Source organism: Oncorhynchus gorbuscha, linkage group LG23 (genome assembly GCF_021184085.1).
Source record: "Oncorhynchus gorbuscha isolate QuinsamMale2020 ecotype Even-year linkage group LG23, OgorEven_v1.0, whole genome shotgun sequence".
Taxonomy (NCBI): Eukaryota; Metazoa; Chordata; class Actinopteri; order Salmoniformes; family Salmonidae; genus Oncorhynchus; species Oncorhynchus gorbuscha.
This window is the reverse complement of record NC_060195.1, coordinates 32,917,373-32,939,442: the sequence shown is the minus strand read 5'-3', so window position 1 is coordinate 32,939,442 and position 22,070 is coordinate 32,917,373. Positions and strand designations below refer to the sequence as shown.

At 43.4% G+C, this 22,070-nt stretch overlaps 1 protein-coding gene across 1 annotated transcript in view; it reads left to right on the top strand.

Annotated features, from left to right (window-relative positions):
- The first annotated feature begins 6,974 nt into the window (after positions 1–6,974).
- Positions 6,975–22,070, top strand: part of LOC124011058 (ensconsin-like) — a 50,707-nt gene continuing 35,611 nt past the window's right edge. The window contains exon 1 of the mRNA XM_046324031.1: positions 6,975–7,105. Within this exon, the coding sequence (XP_046179987.1) occupies positions 7,060–7,105 (46 nt within the window). The 5' untranslated portion in view covers positions 6,975–7,059. The remainder of the gene's footprint in view (positions 7,106–22,070) is intronic.

Here is a 22,070-nt window from a genome sequence, read left to right as displayed (position 1 = left end):
CTGACTCTACACCTGTGCTTACTGTCCCAGCGCTATGGGGATGGGGAGAAGGGGCTGCTGTGTGCCGTGTGCTGAGGGGCAGTTCAGTGTCTAGACTGGGTTAGCCTCCTGCTGGCAGTGCATTCAGTGTATTCTGCTAAACCGCCAGGAGAGTGCAGCGTGCTCACGCACCAACAATGCCCAGTGTGACAACTTCCTCCCAGGGTTCGATATCTATAGGGGCTGGTGGCACCTTAATTGGGGAGGATGGGCTCATAGTAATGTCAGGAACCGAATAAATGGAATGGGTTCGAACACATCAAACGTATAGTTTTTTATTCCAATAACTTAAAGATAACCAAAGCCACAGTAATCTTAGAGAGCAGTAAGGAAACAGGATCGGTCATGATCATCCCCATAGGCCATGCTGCGTACATCATTATGTGTGGTGTTTATGTGTGGTGTTTATGTGTGGTGTTTATGTGTGGTGTTTATGTGTGGTGTTTATGTGTGGTTTTTATGTGTGGTGTTTATGTGTGGTGTTTATGTGTGGTGTTTATGTCTGGTGTTTATGTGTGGTGTTTATGTGTGGTGTTTATGTGTGGTGTTTATGTCTGGTGTTTATGTGTGGTGTTTATGTGTGGTGTTTATGTGTGGTGTTTATGTGTGGTGTTTATGTATGGTGTTTATGTGTGGTGTTTATGTGTGGTGTTTATGTGTGGTGATATAAGCTCCTGATGTGGACCTGTTGTGCATGCCCTCACAGCAGGCAAGGTCAACAGCCAGCCAACAGATTAATGCTGTTTAGCAAACAACTACAACATCACCGTAAGCTTTCCACTGGTAGATCCTGTTGATTTTCAAATGATTCTTCTCAGAGTGAGAATTAGTCAACAGAATTTCATTTCATCAGAATTGGCCATCATTATTTCCAGGAGAAGTTCCAAAGTGTAACGATCTGGATGTAGTGGGTGCGAAGTCAGGCGCAGGAAGCAGAAAGTTCAGGGTAGTGCTCTTTAATGCACAACCGATGAACATAAGCCACCCCACGAAACACAGGGCGCACACGAAACAAATGCCCCAAACTTTGGGACTTAAACACTCCAGCAAAAACCCACGAAATGGGAAACACGTAAACTCCAACCGTGCACACAAGTTACACAAACAATCCCGCACAAAGAGCAGGCGGGCCTACTGGTTAACATAGCCCGACTAATCAGCCTAAACACAAAACAGGTGAAACCAATAAACAGAAAGGGGCAAAAGGATCAGTGGCAGCTAGTAGGCCGGTGACGACGACCGCCGAGCACCACCCGAACAGGAAGGGGAGCCACCTTCGGTAGGAGTCGTGACACAAAGGAGTTACAGAGAACACTGAGTACATGAAGTTGTAAAACGAGTTGTGTAGATGAGGGTTATGTGTGTATTGTTGAGCTACAGTAGTGACACTGGATACGGTTCATGTCTCCATGGCTCTTATTGGTTCAGTGACTTCCACATCGACCTATCTACTACATCTGTTGCTCTGGGCCCTTCTGCTGTTCATTGAAAGATTCAGTGAGTTTTGCCTTTACTGAAAAGAGAACACTTGTACCCCCTCAGAGAGACAACCAGTATCCCCTCATAGAGATAACCAGTATCCCCTCATAGAGATAACCAGTACCCTCTCAGAGAGACAACCAGTATCCCCTCAGAGAGATAACCAGTACCCCCTCAGAGAGACAACCAGTATCCCCTCAGAGAGATAACCAGTACCCTCTCAGAGAGACAACCAGTATCCCTCAGAGTCACCAGTACCCCCTCAGAGATAACCAGTATCCCCTCAGAGATAACCAGACCCTCTCAGACCAGTATCCCCTCATAGAGATAACCAGTACCCTCTCAGAGAGAAAACCAGTATCCCCTCATAGAGATAACCAGTACCCTCTCAGAGAGACAACCAGTATCCCCTCAGAGAGACAACCAGTATCCCCTCATAGAGATAACCAGTACACTCTCAGAGAGTCCACCAGTATACCCCTCAGAGAGACAACCAGTACCCCTCAGAGTTCACCAGTACACCCCTCAGAGAGACTACCAGTATCCCCTCAGTGAGACCACCAGTATCTCCTCAGTGAGACCATCAGTATCCCCTCAGAGTCCACCAGTACACCCCTCAGAGAGACCACCAGTATCCCCTCAGAGAGGCCACCAGTATCCCCTCAGTGAGACCACCAGTATCTCCTCAGTGAGACCACCAGTATCCCCTCAGAGAAGCCACCAGTATCCCCTCAGAAAGACCACCAGTACCCCCACGGTGAGGCCACCAGAACCCCCCTTAGAGATGCCACCAGTACCCCCAATGTGAGGCCACCAGTACCACCCTCAGAGATACCACCAGTACCCCCTCAGTGAGTCCACCAGTATCCCTTCAGAGAGACCACCAGTATCCCCTCAGAGATACCACAAGTATCCCCTAATAGAGACCACCAGTACCCCCACGGTGAGGCCACCAGAACAACTCTTAGAGATGCCACCAGTACCCCCAATGTGAGGCCACCAGTACCACCCTCAGAGATACCACCAGTACCCCCTCAGTGAGTCCACCAGTATCCAATCTGTGAGACCACCAGTATCCCCTCAGTGAGACCACCAGTATCCCCTCAGTGAGACTACCAGTATCTCCTTAGGGAGACCACCAGTATCCCCTCAGTGAGACCACCAGTATCCCCTCAGTGAGCCCTCCATTATCCCCTCAGTGAGGCCACCAGTATCCCCTCAGTGAGCCCACCAGTATCCCCTCAGTGAGGCCACCAGTATCCCCTCAGAGAGACCACCAGCATCCCCTTATCCCCTTAGAGAGATAATCAGTACCCCCTCAGTGAGACCACCAGTACCCCCACGGTGAGGCCACCAGAACAATCCTTAGAGATGCCACCAGTACCCCCAATGTGAGGCCACCAGTACCACCCTCAGACAGTCCAGCAATATCCCCTCAGAGAGTCCACCAGTATCCCCTCAGACAGACCACCAGTATCCCCCAGAGAGACCACCAGTCCCCTCTGAAGAGAGAGAGAGAGAGAGAGAGAGAGAGAGAGAGAGAGAGAGAGAGAGAGAGAGAGAGAGAGAGAGACCGGAGAAAGAGAGTGTGAGAGAGAGAGAGAGAGAGAGAGAGAGAGAGAGAGAGAGAGAGAGAGAGAGAGAGAGAGAGAGAGAAGAGAGAGAGAGAGAGAGAGAGAGAGAGAGAGAGAGAGAGAGAGAGAGAGAGAGAGAGAGAGAGAGAGAGATACACTACTGTGGCCCACTAAATGCTGTTACACAATCAATTCATGCCCTTGGATTTTTACATGAACTTACAACCAACTGTATGTTTTCAAAAACTGAAGTCAGGTTTTCTGTGTCAAACTGTTTTCAACTCTCTATCACTGCGCTGACACCAATATTTAAGTAATTGACTGACACTGAACTCTTCTCTTCTTGTCTTCTTGTTGGTCCCGGTGAAGAGGCTGGGCTATTCCCTGGGTTTCTCCCCTGAGGTCCTTTCTAACCTCAATGGGTTCCATGATCTGTTCCAGTACCTACGCCCTACTGTCCCAAGCCGCCACCCTACTGCCCCGCCTTGACATTGTTGCTAGGATACATTGCGCTCTGGTGGCCACTCACACGGTGACGTCCAGGCCCTAGGGACATGTTGCCATGACCAAGCAATCCAAGCTCAACTTGGCCTTTGTGACATATATACTCCCCTACATATTTATTTGTTCAGTGAAGCTAAAATGTTTTATTTGTCTCTATAATTGCATTATTTTGGATTTGAGATCGAATGTGTCATATGAGGCGACAGTACTTAATGTCACCTTTTATTTGAGGGTATTTTCATACAAAACTATTTTACCATTAAGAAATGAAATCACATAATGTATCTTGTCCCCCCATTTGAAGTATTTGGACAAATTCACTTATATGTGTTTTAAAGTAGTCAAAAGTTTAGTATTTGGTTTCATATTCTGATATATCAGCAAAATTTTACTCCCAGAAATATGACCCTCCCCTGTTATTGGTTATGGTGAGAGGTTAGCAGGTCTTGGGGGTATGATGATTGTGTGTCTAACTTCCTCACTCATCATCATTCCCGATTCATTCAGGATTATCTGTAATCATGGTAGCATCCACATTAATGTAGAAGTCGTCAAAAGTTTAGTATTTGGTCCCATATTCCTAGTACGCAATGACTACATCAAGCTTGTGAATCTACAAACATGTTGGATGCATTTGCAATTTGTTTTGGTTGTTGCAAACTATGTTGTGCCCAGTAGAAATGCCATTTTGGACTCACTTTACAGAGAATCCTAAATGAATTGTGAATAATATTGTTTGAGAAAGTTACAGATGCACCAAATCATATACCCAAGACATGCTAACCTCTCACCATTATTATAACAGAGGAGGTTAGCATTTTATATCATACCTCCAAGACATGCTAACCTCTCACCATTATTATAACAGAGGAGGTTAGCATTTTATATCATACCTCCAAGACATGCTAACTTCTCACCATTATTATAACAGAGGAGGTTAGCATTTTATATCATACCCCCAAGACATGCTAACCTCTCACCATTATTATAACAGAGGAGGTTAGCATTTTATATCATACCTCCAAGACATGCTAACTTCTCACCATTACAATAACAGAGGAGGTTAGCATTTTATATCATACCTCCAAGACATGCTAACCTCTCACCATTACAATAACAGGGGATGTTCGCATTTTATATCATACCCCCAAGACATGCTAACCTCTCACCATTACAATAACAGGGGATGTTAGCATTTTATATCATACCCCCAAGACATGCTAACCTCTCACCATTACAATAACAGGGGATGTTAGCATTTTATATCATACCCCCAAGACATGCTAACCTCTCACCATTACAATAACAGGGGATGTTAGCATTTTTGTGGGAGGGGGTGGGGTATGATCTTTGGGCCTCTGTAACTTTCTCAAACCTTCATATTTACTCAATATTTACTATTGATTCATGATAAGCTGTAATCATGGTAGCATCCACATTAATGTTGAAGTGTTCAGACACGTATTCACTCCTTATTTACAATAAAAGTGACTCCAAAATGACACTACATTATTTACCATTCATTTCTGTTGGCCAACATAATCTGAAACACAACCAAAACAAACTGCAAGTACTTCTAACAAGTTTGTAGAGTCACACGCTTTATGTAGTCATTGCGTGCTAGGAATATGGGACTAAATATAAACATTTTGACTACTAATGAGTGAATTTGTCCAAATACTTATGACACCTTCAATTGGGGGGACTAAATACAGCACAGAAAGTGGTTTAATTTCTAAACGGTAGAACAGATATGTATGAATGAAAATATCCTCAAATAAAAGGTGACATTCTGTGCTGTTGCCTCATACAGTATGAACCAGTTTAACTCAATTCCAAAAGGCTGGAGTATGGAGCCAAATTAAACGCTTTAGCTTCACTGTACAAATAAATACGTAGGGGAGTGTACTGTATGTAGCACTATGACCAGAATCCTCATCATGGTATGCCACACCATGGGAAAGGGTCACCAGTATAGTGCAGAGTTTGACATGAGACTCCTGGATAATGTTCTAGTTATGCAACGTATTGTCAGACAGTGGGGCTACCAGCTTGTTATATGATATCCAATTATGTCAATGTTCCTTTAGTAAAACAACTCAAAGGGAAAGGGAGCAGAACTTGACCGTTTGAAACTTGATTTTTTTTTCCCGAAGGGGCTAGAAACTGCTATTGCTTGTTCACAGTGGGTTAAATCAATCCATTTAATGTATAGCCATTATATATGTAATACCCTTCAACTATTCTCTGTTGCATAAGACATAATGGTATCATTTGTCTGCATACTGTAAGGTGTGAATAGTCAGCATTGTAATGTGACCTAGATTACTTTTTCATCTGAGTCACAGGATGCAACGCACAGAGACTTGGCAATGAGGCCCTTTATCTACCTCCCCAGACTCAGATGAACTTGTTGATAACATTTGTATGTCTCTGTGTCCAGTATGAAGGAAGTAAGAGGTAGTTTTGCGAGCCAATGCTAACTATCTTTAGTGCAATGACTGGACGTCTATGGGTATCTGCTAGCATGCTTTTCAATGCGAAGCTAACTCTAATTTCCTTCATACTGGACACAGAGACATACAAACACTATCCACAAGTTCATCTGACTCTGGGGAAGTAAACAAAGGGCCTCATTGCCAAAATCTTGAAGCATCCCTTTAACCATGTCAATGGGAAGGCAATTTGCCTATGATGAATACCAGTATATGGTTTATGGTATCTCACTGCTATACCGGACCAACCTCTCACTAACACTTCCATTATATGTGATGGTTGTTAGTGTTAAATAACCTCTTCTGTATTGTTCAGTGCAGTATAACTGAACCCACAATGTATTTTTGTTTACCCTGTTTTCCATGTAAAATGAATGAGGGCCCCGCTGGCTAAGGCATGTGAGATGGGGTCGGACAGAAGCGTTAGTGTTGGATGAAAATAGACAGAACAGAGCACAGGGAGGATGTGGTGTTTCCTTTATTTGTAGGGGTTGGGTTCACTACTGCTGCAAAGCAGTTCCTCCTGAAACTCCTTAGACTCGTCAACTCTTTCCATAAGGTAAGTCCTCAAGGAAGCCAATGCCTTGACTTCTCTAAACTGCTTCTCTAATGTAATGTTATGACAGAGACAGAACAATATGATTGACACAAATGCATCTCTAACTTTTATAGTGCATCTGACAAAGTTGAGCTTTTATGTTCTGACATAAATATTACTTCCTGTTTGAGTTCTAATTAATTGTATTTCCACTATCATTCCCTGGGTGGTTTGATTACACTTTATATTCAACATGGCAAACTTTGATAAGCAGCTGTTGCCTTCTCACAACCATAGATTTTCACGCTAGGTGGCGCTATTGCCTATCGATGGCCCGTTCCCTAGTTTTACTTGGATGTCCACGTAACCGCGTACGTATTATGCGCGCCTCTGTTGCCGCAAAAAAATTGAGAAGGAAAACTTCATAGAAATGGCGGAGGGTGCAACATCTCTGAAGGGTTTGCGAGCTCAAATGGGTAAGGAATACACTTCGCATAACTAATTATTGATGTGCCAATGTAGCTACTTCATGAAGTCGAATTTCCTCTACGTTGCTTGCTAAGTGACCCCTCTACCGGTAACCTACTCATTTTGAACATGTTTTGTGGCTAGCAAGCTAACCTTATCCGCTGACAAAAGGAGTTGGAAGTCCGCAACTCTGATCCCCTCCGGCCAGTTTGAAAGCTAGCTGTACAACCTACTAAGCTAGCTACATGAACATCAACGTTTACCGGGTCATGTATTTTGCACTATATGTAACTGGTACAACGTTCCTATTGAATGTACTTATTGTAAAATCACATTAAAACCTACTCTAACTGAGCCATAGTAGCAGAACCAGAGAGCCAATCGTTGTTGGATCCAAAATTAAATGTAATCACCGGTTGGAACGGATCTGTGTGCGCGCTGCTGAGGCGCCATAAATTGCTACCTAGCTAACGTTACACATCAAACTTGTTGAAGTAGTTGCCTAAATAGTTGCCTAATTAGCTAGCTAATTATTAACTTAATTAATTTGCCAATAAGTATAGTTTACTTAGCTAGCTGGGTAGCTAACTTATACAGTTAGCGTCATAACAGTGCCTATTTTCTGACTAGCTAATTTAACTAATACTAGCCACAGTAGCTACTTAATGGTCATCTTTGACATCTCCCAAGTTCAAGCTAGGAGGTAACGTCAGCCAACGACTTGCTAGCCATTGTCTGCAAAGGAGAAAACCGTATTTTCTGGTTGGCTAACTAGTTTAATCAGATTGAGGCTGCACGAAACTGTCGTGTAAACTACACATTGTCTGTTGGTATGTTAAATGACGCTAGGCTAATTCTAAAACAGTGACGTGCAAGTAACGTTAGCTACGTAAGTGTTGCTATTTTTTGTGCCTGTCTTAATGCCCAGAAAGGACGTTTGTTGTGGTATTCCCGAGGGCTTTGAATGAGAGTATTCCCGTGGGCTTTGGATGTTGACAGGTTTTGACCTGGAACTGGGAGGTGATTGGTGGTTTCATGGGATTTGAGAGGAAGTTATGGTGTTTTTTGTGTTTTGCATGCCTAGCTAGCTAATTCCTCTCTAGAGACAAGTCACCAACGCACAGTTTTCCCTCAATGCATGTGGCTCATTGCTATTCAAGCAGTGAAGAGAATCTGAAATTAAACTATTTGTCTAAGCTTGTTGACATGTGACCGATTCCGTTGTCTTGGCATGGTAGCTAGCTGCTACATTTATTTTTATTTAACCTTTATTTAACTAGGCAAGTCAGTGACGGCCTACTGGGGAACAGTGGGTTAACTGCCTTGTTCAGGGGCAGAACTACAGATTTTTAACTTGTCAGCTCGGGGATTCGATCTACATCACGATGTCTGACGTGGTTTTGCACTGAGTTCCACAGACACTGAACCAAAAGTCCACAAAGCTGCTCACGGGATGATGACTGTCCATTTACTGCTAGTTTTCTTGGATGCAGTCAGTGATAAGGGGTTGTTTGTTTCTTGTGTATTTGGTTCCACTTTTTCACTGTACAAAATTGCTGTATAAGCCAACACTTTTTCTGTCTTAACATTGTTAACAGAAGTTATTTTACGTCGTAAGCTGGGCCTCTTCCTGAGTGGCAGCCAAATGCACAGATGTTTAGTGTTTGTCTGCATCAGAAGGTCTGAATGCCCAGTTTGTTTTGTACTCAAACTGTTGGACTGGGCTGAAATGCTAGTGTTTCTTTCCGTCAACATACCAGGCGTGAAGGGGTATTTCTGAAAGTAGGTCATATCTTTTCTTTATCCACTTTCTCATTCACTATATTCACTCTGAAAGCTATATCCACTGAAATATGTGTCTTTGTGAAAGTATTTTCCAGAGATATTCAATCTTGCCCGTCAGTGAACTGCTGAGAAAGAGGGTGATGAGGGGAGGTTTGAAAAACCCAACCGCACTGTGTTCATAGATAGGAAGGGTAACAAAAGAATGGCTGGAATCCAGTACAGTGTTGAAACACACAAATACTTGGTTATCTCCGCAAGATTGTGGGTTGTACCTACACTGTCATTATGAGTGCAGATCAGATGCCTGTGACTGGAACCTAAGCTAGGCTATCTGAATCGTGGCTCTGCCTGGCCTGAAGAATCAAAAGCATGAAAAATATTTCTGAATTGTTCTGAGGGAACCGAAGGAGGAAATCGTTTATCCTTTTTTTGTTCAGAAGCTTGTAGCAATGAAACAGAAACAACTAGTTAGGAGGAGTTTCCCTCATCCCTGTCTTCTACAGGAGGTTAACCCTGAGTTCAGAGGTCATGACATGCTACAGTCTGAGATTACAGAGCCCCCTGAAAGTGACACGGTTTGGTTTCATGGCAGGCATTACAGCACAGAGAGAAACAAGCCCCAGGCAGGTCAACTATTATATCGGGTGAATAAGAGCTGATTCATGTGATGCAGTAAAATATCATGGACGTTGGATGTGCCCACTCATATAATACATAAATAAAAATCAATTTAGCCTCATAAATAATGAAACATGTTCAATTTGGATTAAATAATACAAAATAAAGTGTTGGAAAAGAAAGTAAAAATGCAATATGTGCCATGTAAAAAAGCTTGCTCAGCTTTTGCTCAGAACATGAGAACATATGAAAGCTGGTGCTTCCTTTTAACATGAGACTTCAATATTCCAGGTAAGAGGTTTTAGGTTGTAGTTAATATAGTATTTATGACTATTTCTCTCTGTACCATTTGTATTTCATATACCTTTGACTATTGGATGTTCTTATAGGCACTTTAGTATTGCCAGTGTAACAGTATAGCAGTATTGCAATGTCCGTACTGTGAGACGCTTAAGACAGGGCGGACAGCTGATTGTCCTCGCAGTGGCAGACCACTAGTAACATCTGCACAGGATTGGTATAGCCGAGCATCACAACTGCAGGACAGGTACAGGATGGCAACAACTGTCCGAGTTGCACCAGGAACACACAATCCCTCCAGTTCTCAGACTGTCCTCAATAGGCTGAGAGAGGCTGGACTGAGGGCTTGTAGGCCTGTTATAAGGCAGGTCCTCACCAAACATCACCGGCAACAACATCACGTATGGGCACAAACCCACCGTCGCTGGACCAGACAGGCTTGGCAATAAGTGCTCTTCACTGACGAGTCGTGGTTTTGTCTCACCATTGGTGATGGTCGGATTTGCGGTTATCGTTGAAGGAATGAGCATTACACTGAGGCCTTTACTCTGGAGCGGGATTTCTGAGGTGGAGGGTCCATCGTGGTCTGGGGCGGTGTGTCACAGCATCATCAAACTGAGCTTGTTGTCATTACAGGCAATCTCAACCCTGTGTGTTACAGGGAAGACATCCTCCTCCTTCACGTGGTACCCTTCCTGCAGGCTTATCCTGACATGACCCTGCAGCATGACAATGCCACCAGCCAGGCTGCTCGTTCTTTGTGTGATTTCCTGCAAGACGGGAATGTCTGTGTTCTGCCATGGCCAGCGAAGAGCCCGGATCTCAATCCCATTGAGCACGTCTCGGACCTGTTGGATCGGATGGTTGGGGCTAGGGCCATTCCCCCCCCCCCAGAAATGTCTGGGAACTTGCAGGTGCCTTGGGGGAAGATTGGTGTAACATCTCACAGCAAAAACTGACAAATCTGGAGGAGATGCGCTGCGGTACTTCATGCAGCTGGTGGTCCCACCAGGTACTGACTGTTACTTTTGATTTTGACACCGCCCTTTGTTCAGGGACACATTATTCCATTTCTGTTAGTCACATTTCTGTGGAACTTGTTCAGTTTTTGTATGTTGAATCTTGTTATGTTCATACAAATATTTACACATGTTAAGTTTGCTGAAAATAAATGCAGTTGACAGTGAGGACGTTTATTTTTTGTTGAGTTTAGATGCTTTGTATCAGTTGACTGTATAAGCATTGAGCCTAGGCCTATCCACTCCATTGTGCTTGTTGGCCTGCCATGAGTGATGCTGATGAAACGTGATGTGTGTGTTACACATCTGAGACAGTCCTTGTGTGAGCCCAACTCTGGTCAGGGCATTCTGTCAATAGCCAGTGAGAATGGAGCTCAACCTGCTGTCGTCAAGGTGTCATCATCCCGGTGGCTCTGGAAATAGCCCCGGCTTACCTCTGAGTGAATGTGTCCCCAATAATCCTGGACAAGATCTGCTGTGTGTGTGTGCACCCTCATCGCAGCTGTGCCTGGTGAAGACTGTCATTATTAGACGGTGTGGACACATTCCCCTCCAGGTATCTGCAGTACTGCACTTCCTGCTTGCCAAGAAACACGCAACCATTGCTACTGCTGGGCCCCAGAGGGGACGAGAGGTCACTTCACTGACCCACTGAACTCACTATTGTCTCTGACTGATATTTGTGTGTGTGTTGAGTGGTGGATGGTTGTGTTAAGGGTGGGGTGCCCTGTCTACTGACGAGTGGCTGGACTCTGCTTTTATTTTGGCTGACTGACACCTCAGTGCTCAGTACCAATCTCACTGTGGCTTTGAACAGGAGGCACGAACGCCGCAGTCAGCATGTCTTCAGCAGTGGCCCAATGTACATTTATTGTGAATTGTATGTAATTTATGAACAAAAGGTTATATGCCTCATACTCTTTTATATTGGTGTTCATTACTCATAGTGCTTTGAAGTTAGACATTTCCTGTTTGAACACTGGTGGTTTTGTCCGGCTGTGAACAGAACTGCAGCTGAATGATGGTGCAGGCTGGCCTGCTTCCTGTTTATGACCAGTGCCTGCCCTGTCTGTGGAGACATGATGAGTGTTCCAGGACAAGACAGGAGCCCCCTGATGAGTTGGATTTTACTGCCTCCCCTAACTGCTCTGCCTGGGGGATGTTTCCTAGCCTAGCCAGCCTAATCAATATAGCCAGTCTATTTACTATGTTGTGTGTGATTATAGAGTGAAAAGCTGTTGCAGTGCATACTGTACCCTAACTGCCTAATAGGATAAGTTAGGTACAACAGACTAATCAGTGAGGTGTTTCCCCCATCGCAGCAATGTAGTGCCGCTGTAGCTAGCAAGCATAGGCTAATTAAAATGGCATGTCCTCTATGGTTTGATGAAAAAAAAGTAGGTTGTTTTTAAACATTGTATTTTAGTTGTGGACATAAAATAAAACATATTTTACCAGGTTAGTCTCATTGTTAATCTGTTTGTTTTAAAAGAGAGACCTGGTCAAAATGGCAGCACACAAAGTTGCAGACACATTTACTTCATAAAACACGAAGCGCTACAGTTAAAAGAAACAACATACATTTACATACAGAAAAGCAAGATGTTTTGGGAAAGTGTGGTGCAACTGTGGGTCAGAACATAGATAGCCCTCTTTTATTTTCCATCATAGGTTGAACACTAACTTTAACACATTTTGAAATGGGATGAGCTCCTGTCGTTTTCGGACCTTTTCAAGCTCGTTCCAAGTGGAAGGGACAGAGTCCTAAAAAGCTTTTTGCCCTGGCTCTGTATGGGCCTTAGGCACAATCAGCTAGACACAGTCATCTGTGCACAGACGATAGTTTTCATTTGACTGCTAGACAATGTAGTTACAAAAGTAAAATGGTAGCTGTCTCAATATGGCCTTGTAAATAAAAATGTACCAATGATTTAATCTCTGAAGAGCTAATGAAGGCCAACCCACTCATGTAGAGGGTACAGTGATGTGAGAGCTTTGGAGTTAGTAACAAACCTCAGCTCCTCATGGCTTTTATTTGTATTTTTCTATTGCAGAAAAAACAGACAATGGCTAAATAAATGCAAAACTCTTTCTGGATGCTCAACACAAAGTACAGTTAATGTATTTTTTTGTTTAATCGGGTAATGATTAGCACGGTAATACTTATGGATCATTCTGAAAGAGACCTTTGACCTTGTTAACAAGCAGGTATTTGTGTGGTAATAACCAGACTTTTTTTCCCAACAGATATTATTGACAAATGTATTCCAGTAAGTCGTGACATAAGGAATTGATTCTATATCCCTTTGAAATAAAGCAGGGATGTATCTGTTGTTCTGAGGGAGCAAGGAGAAACACATTTTCCCTATTGGAGAGTCAACTGGATTAAGTGAGGGCAGGTCAAGAAGGTGAGGTCTGGTTACACCTCTAAATAACATGAGAGTTCCAGATGGAATAGCATCAGACTATGGCGAACTCTCTAGGTGTGACGGATATTGTAAAGAGAGAAATTCCTTATAATGATTGACAATCCTTCTGCATTAAAACGTTGACTCATCAGCAGGATATGATTATTAAACCAGTTCTTAAAAAAATAGACTTGTTTCTATACAAAATATCCTTATTGTTCCAAATGAAATACCTATGCGGGGAAAAATGTTTTAACGACCACGCTAAGTATACTTGTCTTTGAAAAGCAGATCATTTTTTTAGGAATCTAATCATTTTTATAGTTACAAAGTAACATCAAATTGAAGCCGCCAAAACGGGAGAAGATATGAGGGATGAAACTCCAAATTGAAGTTGTATTCTTTAGGAAATGTTTAGCCCAATTTATATTAAGTAAAAATACAAAATATGAGACCACCATATTCATGTGTTCATAGCGACAGATTTCCTAATACAATGTGTATGATTTTTTTTTTTTTCTTCCAGGAAGTTAAAGCATCTGGTCAACCGGTTTACTTATTTTGTGAAGATGTAGGGACTGGGCTGCGTAAGTAAATCTGGAGATGCCTTCAGCTTTAGAAAGCAATACCTGACCTTTTCAAGGATAAATCCCTCAGCAACCAATGGTTAAACTTTTATTTTCAAAAATAGGTATGAAATTTAATGAGCATCTTTCCTGTTGATCCTTAGATATGGTAATCCCAAGGTGCGTTACTTTTTCTTTGACTTAATATTGCATATAGAGGGTATCACACAGTCTTTAACAGCAAACAATTCACACTTATTAAGGTTTAGGAAAAGACCAGATGCTTTGGAAAATATATTTATCACATCGACTGATCTAGGAATCTTTCAAAAAGAGGGTGGTGTCATCTACAGGCTTACTGGTGATGATATCTCTGTCAGCAATAGAGATCCCTTTTATATTTCTGGATTTAACAAAACTTGTAAAAGTTGGGTTGCAAGCAGGAAGAGTTGGGCAACCTTGCCTAGTTCCTCTTTTCAATTCTAGGAGGAGTGCCATGCTCTAATTTAATGTAACTGTTCCCATTCTCCTCATGTTAGTGTCCAGCATGCGTTATGATGTCACAGGGACAAACATGTACAAGATATCACCATAATCAATTACAGGCACGAAAATAGCGGAAACGAGCCCCTTTCTCTCTTCAAAAGAAAAAAATGACTTATTATGAAAATAAAAACCCAACTTGAACCTTCGATGTGGGTTTTAAAGGTGAGACCCTCATCTATCAAGAGACCCCAAGTACTTGTAAGTTGCTTCTCTTTATACTCTATCTGCATAGTGACTATACATGGGAGAGTCTGAGGTTTCATCTTAGATTTTGTGAAAACCATAAACTTTTTCAGCATTTTAAAAGCCACTTCAGCTGACAGAGCTGAGTCTGGACAATAGTAAAAGGTAGATTGCAGTTCTTCAAAGGACTTATTCAATGTTGCGGCACAACAATAAATGTTGTCAGCATAAAAATGAAAACTAGCATTTGATATAATAATAATATAATATATGCCATTTAGCAGACGTTGACATGTCATTATTAAAGGGATTCTTCTGGATTTTGGCAATGGGGCCATTTCTCTACTTCCCCGTAGTCCGATGAACTCATGGATTCCATTTGGTCTGTGCGGTTTGAAGAAAGTTGCTAACTAGTGATAGCGCAATGACTTGAAGTCTAAACCCATGGATTTCTAATTGTGCTAAAACTAGTTAACATAGGCTCGCAAAACTTCCTCCAACGTTCTTCATACTGGACACAGAGACATACAAATGGTATCGAGAAGTTAAAATGCCATTGAAACGTAACTCCAATTGACGTCGGCTAGGCAGGCAAATTTATTGTGTGTGCTAATGGTTTTGCTTAATACCTTCACTCAGTCACCATTGCTGTTGTTCCCATTGACATTACTGTTATAAAACGCCACCCACGCTCTTGTCCGGCTTTGTGCTGCGTCATCCAGTCTGTCTGATTTACAGCAGCCAGCCCACTCGGGTCTAATGTATGCTTATCAATGCAAATCTCCATAGTGATTGATGCAGATGCCCTCTCCCTCCTCGTCAGCTCTCCTTTCAGTGTGCACAAGGACACCTGGCTCTTTCAGTTCTACAATATGTGGTCCTGTGTGGCTCAGTTGTTAGAGCATTGCTCGAACCCAGGATTGTGGGTTCAATTCCCACGGGGGACCAGTACGAAAATGTATGCACTCACTTTCAGTTCTACAATACGTGGTCCTGTGTGGCTCGAACCCAGGGTTGTGGGGTTGATTCCCACGGGGGACCAGTACGATAGCAACAAGTAAGTCGCTCTGAATAAGAGTGTCTGCTAAATGACTAAAATGTAAAATATGTGCAATTCTGTGGTGAAAAGACCTGACTAAAAACATTATATTCAATTGAAACCCCTATTGCATTGTCCAGTTAATGTAGTCTATGACCAATATTAACTTTGGATAAATTGATGTTATCACTAGCCTCCCAGGTGTGGCAGAGTTAATGGGTATGGACTGGAGCATAGGTGGTGTAACCAGGGACTCAGTCCATTTATTGTTGCTATGGTGTACTGTTATTTGCATGCTTTGTGCTGGAGGAGAGGGCTCACTGTTTGCCCACTGTCCTCCTTTGTGAGTGACCGAGAGGATGAGGACAGTTAAACAATCCCTTTTGCATATTCTCTATATCCTCTGGCCTGCTCTTTTAATCTGAGTCTGTGAGGGTAGGGTGCACCTACTTCTAATCACGCTATCACACAAGCAGAGAATTATTTCAACTTCTTTTATAGATGACTGTCTTCAGTGGAACTGTTTTTGGATCAACAATCTGAATGACCACTGCCTGGGCCAAGAGTCTGTCTATGAATAGTGTGAACACTCCAAAGGAACTCAGAACCCTCAAAAGAGCCCCAGATGTGAATTGAACTGTCTCGAGAGGTTGTCTGAGTTTGGTTTGCTTGAATTCTGTGCCCCAAAAAAGGGACCAGATCAATGTGAACACAAAGCTCTCCGCGTTCGCTTGTCATTATTCCCACACCACACAGTAGACTACTGCAACACCATTTCCCCTGCCATAACCCCTCACATTGGTGAGAGAAGATGATGTGTAGGTTCGTGGGAAAAGAACATTTGCTGTTTATGGATATTGATTAGAGATTGTCAAGGATGCACAGAAATTCAAATATACAGTTTTGTACTGACATGATGATCAGATGATTTTTTTATTTATTTAACCAGGTAAGATAGTTGAGAACAAGTTCTCATTTGCAACTGCGACCTGGCCAAGATAAAGCATAGCAGTTCGACACATACAACAACAGAGTTGCACATGGAATGAACAAAACATACAGTCAATAATACAGTAGGAAAAAAAAGTCTATATACAGTGAGTGCAAATAAGGTCAAATAAGGGAGTTAAGGCAAAAAATAGGCCAAGGCGGCGAAGTAATTACAATATGGCAATTAAACATGAATGGTAGATGTGCAAAAGATGGATGTGCAAGTAGAGATACTGTGGTGCAAAAGGAGCAAAATAAATACAGTATGGGAATGAGGTAGATAATGGGCTATGAACAGGTGCAGTGATCTGTGAGATGCTCTGACAGCTGGTTCTTAAAGCTAGTGAGGGAGATGGGAATCTCCAGCTTCAGTGATTTTTGCAGTTCGTTCCAGTCAGTGGCAGCAGAGAACTGGAAGGAAAGGCGACCAAAGGAGGAATTGACTTTGGGGGTGACCTGTGAGATATACCTGCTGGAGCGTGTGCTACGAGTGGGTGCTGCTATGGTGACCAGCGAGCTGAGATAAGGTGGGGCTTTACCTAGCAAAAACTTGTAGGTGACCTGGAGCCAGTGGGTTTGGCGACGAGTATGAAGCGAGGGCCAGCCAACGAGAGCGTACAGGTCGCAGTGGTGGGTAGTATATGGGGCTTTGGTGACAAAACGGATGGCACTGTGATAGACTACATCCCGTTTGCTGAGTAGAGTGTTGGAGGCTATTTTATAGATGACATCCCCGAAGTCAAGGATCAGTAGGATGGTCAGTTTTACGAGGGTATGTTTGGCAGCATGCGTGAAGGAAGCTTTGTTGCGAAATAGGACGCCGATTCTAGATTACATTTTTGATTGGAGATGCTTATTGTGAGTCTGGAAGGAGAGTTTACAGTTCAGCCAGACACCTAGGTATTTGTAGTTATCCACGTATTCTAAGTCGGAGCATTTAGTTTTATTTGTGTGTAAGAGCAGTTACATCTTTTCCTGGTTCTACAATTTTTTTGAATGGGGCATGCCTATTTAAGATGGTGAGGAAGGCACTTTTAAAGAATAACCAGGCCTCTTCTAGTGTCGGGATGAGGTCAATGTCGTTCCAGGATACCCCGGCCAGGTCGATTAGAAAGGCCTGCTCGCAGAATTGTTTTAGGGAGCGTTTGACAGTGATGAGGGGTGGTCGTTTTAAATGATTTAATCAGCAGTTATTCTACTGGTATTTTAATGTTACCAATACTATTTACATGTTCATTTTATCTTCTAATTACAATTGTCATCTTTTAACAAAATGCTATCTATTAGCTTCCAAAATGTAAGTAGGTAAGTATATCTAGTTGTCCGATAGCACATTCTGAAGGAGTGGCTTGTCCTGTATTTTTACCCAGAGTACATTGAGTGAATGTTGGAAAAATACACTGAACAAAAATATAAAATCAAAATGTGAAGTGTTGGTCCCCATGTTTCATGAGCTGAAATAAAAAATATGCACAAAATTTGTTTACATCCCTCTCGGTGAGCATTTCTCTTTTGCCAAGATAATCCATCCACCTGACTGGTGTGGCATATCAAGAAGCTGATTTATACAGCATGATCATTACACTTGTGCGCCTGGGTAAAATAAAAGGCCATTCTAAAATGTGCAGTTTTGTCAAACGACACAATGCCACGGACCTCTCAAGTTGAGGGAGTGAGCAATTAGCATGCTGACTGCAGGAATGTCCACCAGAGCTGTTGCCAGAGAATTGAAAGTAAATTTATCTACCATAAACTGCCTCCAATGTCATTTTAGAAAAATGTGTCAGTACGTCTAACTGGGCTCACAACCACTGACCACCTGTAACCACACCAGCCTAGGACCACCTCATCTGGCTTCTTCGCCTGCGGGATCGTCTGAGACCAGCAACTCAGACAGCTGATAAAACTGAATAGTATTTCTGTCTATAATAAAGCCCTTTTGTGGAGAAAAGCTCATAGTTGGCTGTGCCTGGTCCCCCACCCATGGCTGTACTCGTGCCCAGTTGTGTGAAATCCATAGATTAGGGCCTATTGAATTCATTTAAATTTGCAAATTTCCTTATATTCACTAATTCAGTAAAATCTTTGATACTTGCATGTTGCGTTTTTATATTTTTTGTTCAGTGTATCTTGGTTCCTTTCTAAACATAGCAATGTAAATGCATAGAGTACTCAGACCTAACGAAGTTGAATTTAACTGGCGGTAGAGTTAAATCCTCATTCAAAGGCGAGGGCAGTGTGAATTCTTTACATTTCTTTAACCCAGAGCCCTGCCCAACTACATGACATGCTACCTCAGACCTGGCCCCTGATGACAGACCACAGACTTTCATTTGATAAATGTGGTCAATATATTGCCCAAGTGTTCATGTAAAGGAACTACTAACCTAAAATTGGTCATTATGAAATTGCAGTCAATCATTTTAAAGAGAATTGTTCTGGATTTTGACAATGAAATCAAATCTAATCAAATCCAATTTTATTTGTCACATACACATGGTTAGCAGATGTTAACGCGAGTGTAGCGAAATGCTTGTGCTTCTAGTTCCGACAATGCAGTGATAACCAACAAGTAATCTAACTAACAATTCCAAAACTACTGTCTTATACACAGTGTAAGGGGATAAGGAATATGTACATAAGGATATATGAATGAGTGATGGTACAGAGCAGCATACAGTAGATGGTATCGAGTACAGTATATACATATGAGATGAGTATGTAGACAAAGTAAACAAAGTGGCATAGTTAGTGGCTAGTGATACATGTGTTACATAAGGATGCAGTCGATGATGTAGAGTACAGTATATACATATGCATATGAGATGAATAATGTAGGGTAAGTAACATTATATAAGGTAGCATTGTTTAAAGTGGCTAGTGATATATTTACATCATTTTCCATCAATTCCCATTATTAAAGTGTCTGGAGTTGAGTCAGTGTGTTGGCAGCAGCCACTCAATGTTAGTGGTGGCTGTTTAACAGTCTGATGGCCTTGAGATAGAAGCTGTTTTTCAGTCTCTCGGTCCCAGCTTTGATGCACCTGTACTGACCTCGCCTTCTGGATGATAGCGGGGTGAACAGGCAGTGGTTCGGGTAGTTGATGTCCTTGATGATCTTTATGGCCTTCCTGTAACATCGGGTGGTGTAGGTGTCCTGGAGGGCAGGTAGTTTGCCCCCGGTGATGCGTTGTGCAGACCTCACTCCCCTCTGGAGAGCCTTACGGTTGAGGGCGGAGCAGTTGCCGTACCAGGCGGTGATGCAGCCCGCCAGGATGCTCTCGATTGTGCATCTGTAGAAGTTTGTGTGCTTTTGGTGACAAGCCGAATTTCTTCAGCCTCCTGAGGTTGAAGAGGCGCTGCTGCGCCTTCTTCACGACGCTGTCAGTGTGAGTGGACCAATTCAGTTTTGTCTGTGATGTGTATGCCGAGGAACTTAAAACTTGCTACCCTCTCCACTACTGTTCCATCGATGTGGATAGGGGGGTGTTCCCTCTGCTGTTTCCTGAAGTCCACAATCATCTCCTTAGTTTTGTTGACGTTGAGTGTGAGGTTATTTTCCTGACACCACACTCCGAGGGCCCTCACCTCCTCCCTGTAGGCAGTCTCGTCGTTGTTGGTAATCAAGCCTACCACTGTTGTGTCGTCCTCAAACTTGATGATTGAGTTGGAGGCGTGCGTGGCCACGCAGTCGTGGGTGAACAGGGAGTACAGGAGCGGGCTCAGAACGCACCCTTGTGGGGCCCACCTGTTGAGGATCAGCGGGGAGGAGATGTTGTTGCCTACCCTCACCACCTGGGGGCGGCCCGTCAGGAAGTCCAGTACCCAGTTGCACAGGGCGGGGTCGAGACCCAGGGTCTCGAGCTTGATGACGAGCTTGGAGGGTACTATGGTGTTGAATGCCGAGCTGTAGTCGATGAACAGCATTCTCACATAGGTATTCCTCTTGTCCAGGTGGGTTAGGGCAGTGTGCAGTGTGGTTGAGATTGCATCGTCTGTGGACCTATTTGGGCGGTAAGCAAATTGGAGTGGGTCTAGGGTGTCAGGTAGGGTGGAGGTGATATGGTCCTTGACTAGTCTCTCAAAACACTTCATGATGACGGAAGTGAGTGCTACGGGGCGGTAGTCGTTTAGCTCAGTTAGCTTAGCTTTCTTGGGAACAGGAACAATGGTGGCCCTCTTGAAGCATGTGGGAACAGCAGACTGGTATAGGGATTGATTGAATATGTCCGTAAACACACCGGCCAGCTGGTCTGCGCATGCTCTGAGGGCGCGGCTGGGGATGCCGTCTGGGCCTGCAGCCTTGCGAGGGTTAACACGTTTAAATGTCTTACTCACCTCAGCTGCAGTGAAGGAGAGACCGCATGTTTTCGTTGCAGGCCGTGTCAGTGGCACTGTATTGTCCTCAAAGCGGGCAAAAAAGTTATTTAGTCTGCCTGGGAGCAAGACATCCTGGTCCGTGACTGGGCTGGGTTTCTTCTTGTAGTCTGTGATTGACTGTAGACCCTGCCACATGCCTCTTGTGTCTGAGCCATTGAATTGAGATTCCACTTTGTCTCTGTACTGACACTTAGCTTGTTTAATAGCCTTGCGGAGAGAATAGCTGCATTGTTTATATTCGGACATGTTACCAGACACCTTGCCCTGATTAAAAGCAGTGGTTCGCGCTTTCAGTTTCACGCGAATGCTGCCATCAATCCACGGTTTCTGGTTTGGGAATGTTTTTATCGTTGCTATGGGAACGACATCTTCGACGCACGTTCTAATGAACTCGCACACCGAATCAGCGTATTTCGTCAATATTGTCATCTGACGCAATACGAAACATGTCCCAGTCCAGGTGATGGAAGCAGTCTTGGAGTGTGGAGTCAGCTTGGTCTGACCAGCGTTGGACAGACCACAAAATGGAGTCGTGGTCAGCTTTTCCGAAAGGGGGGCGGGGCAGGGCCTTATATGCCTCGCGGAAGTTAGAGTAACAATGATCCAAGGTTTTACCACCCCTGGTTGCACAATCGATATGCTGATAAAATTTAGGGAGTCTTGTTTTCAGATTAGCTTTGTTAAAATCCCCAGCTACAATGAATGCAGCCTCCGGATAAATGGTTTCCAGTTTGCAAAGAGTTAAATAAAGTTCGTTCAGAGCCATCGATGTGTCTGCTTGGGGGGGATATATACGGCTGTGATTATAATCGAAGAGAATTCTCTTGGAAGATAATGCGGTCTACATTTGATTGTGAGGAATTCTAAATCAGGTGAACAGAAGGATTTGAGTTCCTGTATGTTTCCTTCATCACACCATGTCCCGTTAGTCATGAGGCATACGCCCCCGCCACTCTTCTTACCAGAGAGATGTTTGTTTCTGTCGGCGCGATGCTTGGAGAAACGCGTTGGCTGCACCGTATCGGATAGCGTCTTCCCAGTAAGCCATGTTTCCGTGAAGCAGAGAACGTTGCAGTCTCTGATGTCCCTCTGGAATGCCACCCTTGCTCGGATTTCATCAACCTTGTTGTCAAGAGACT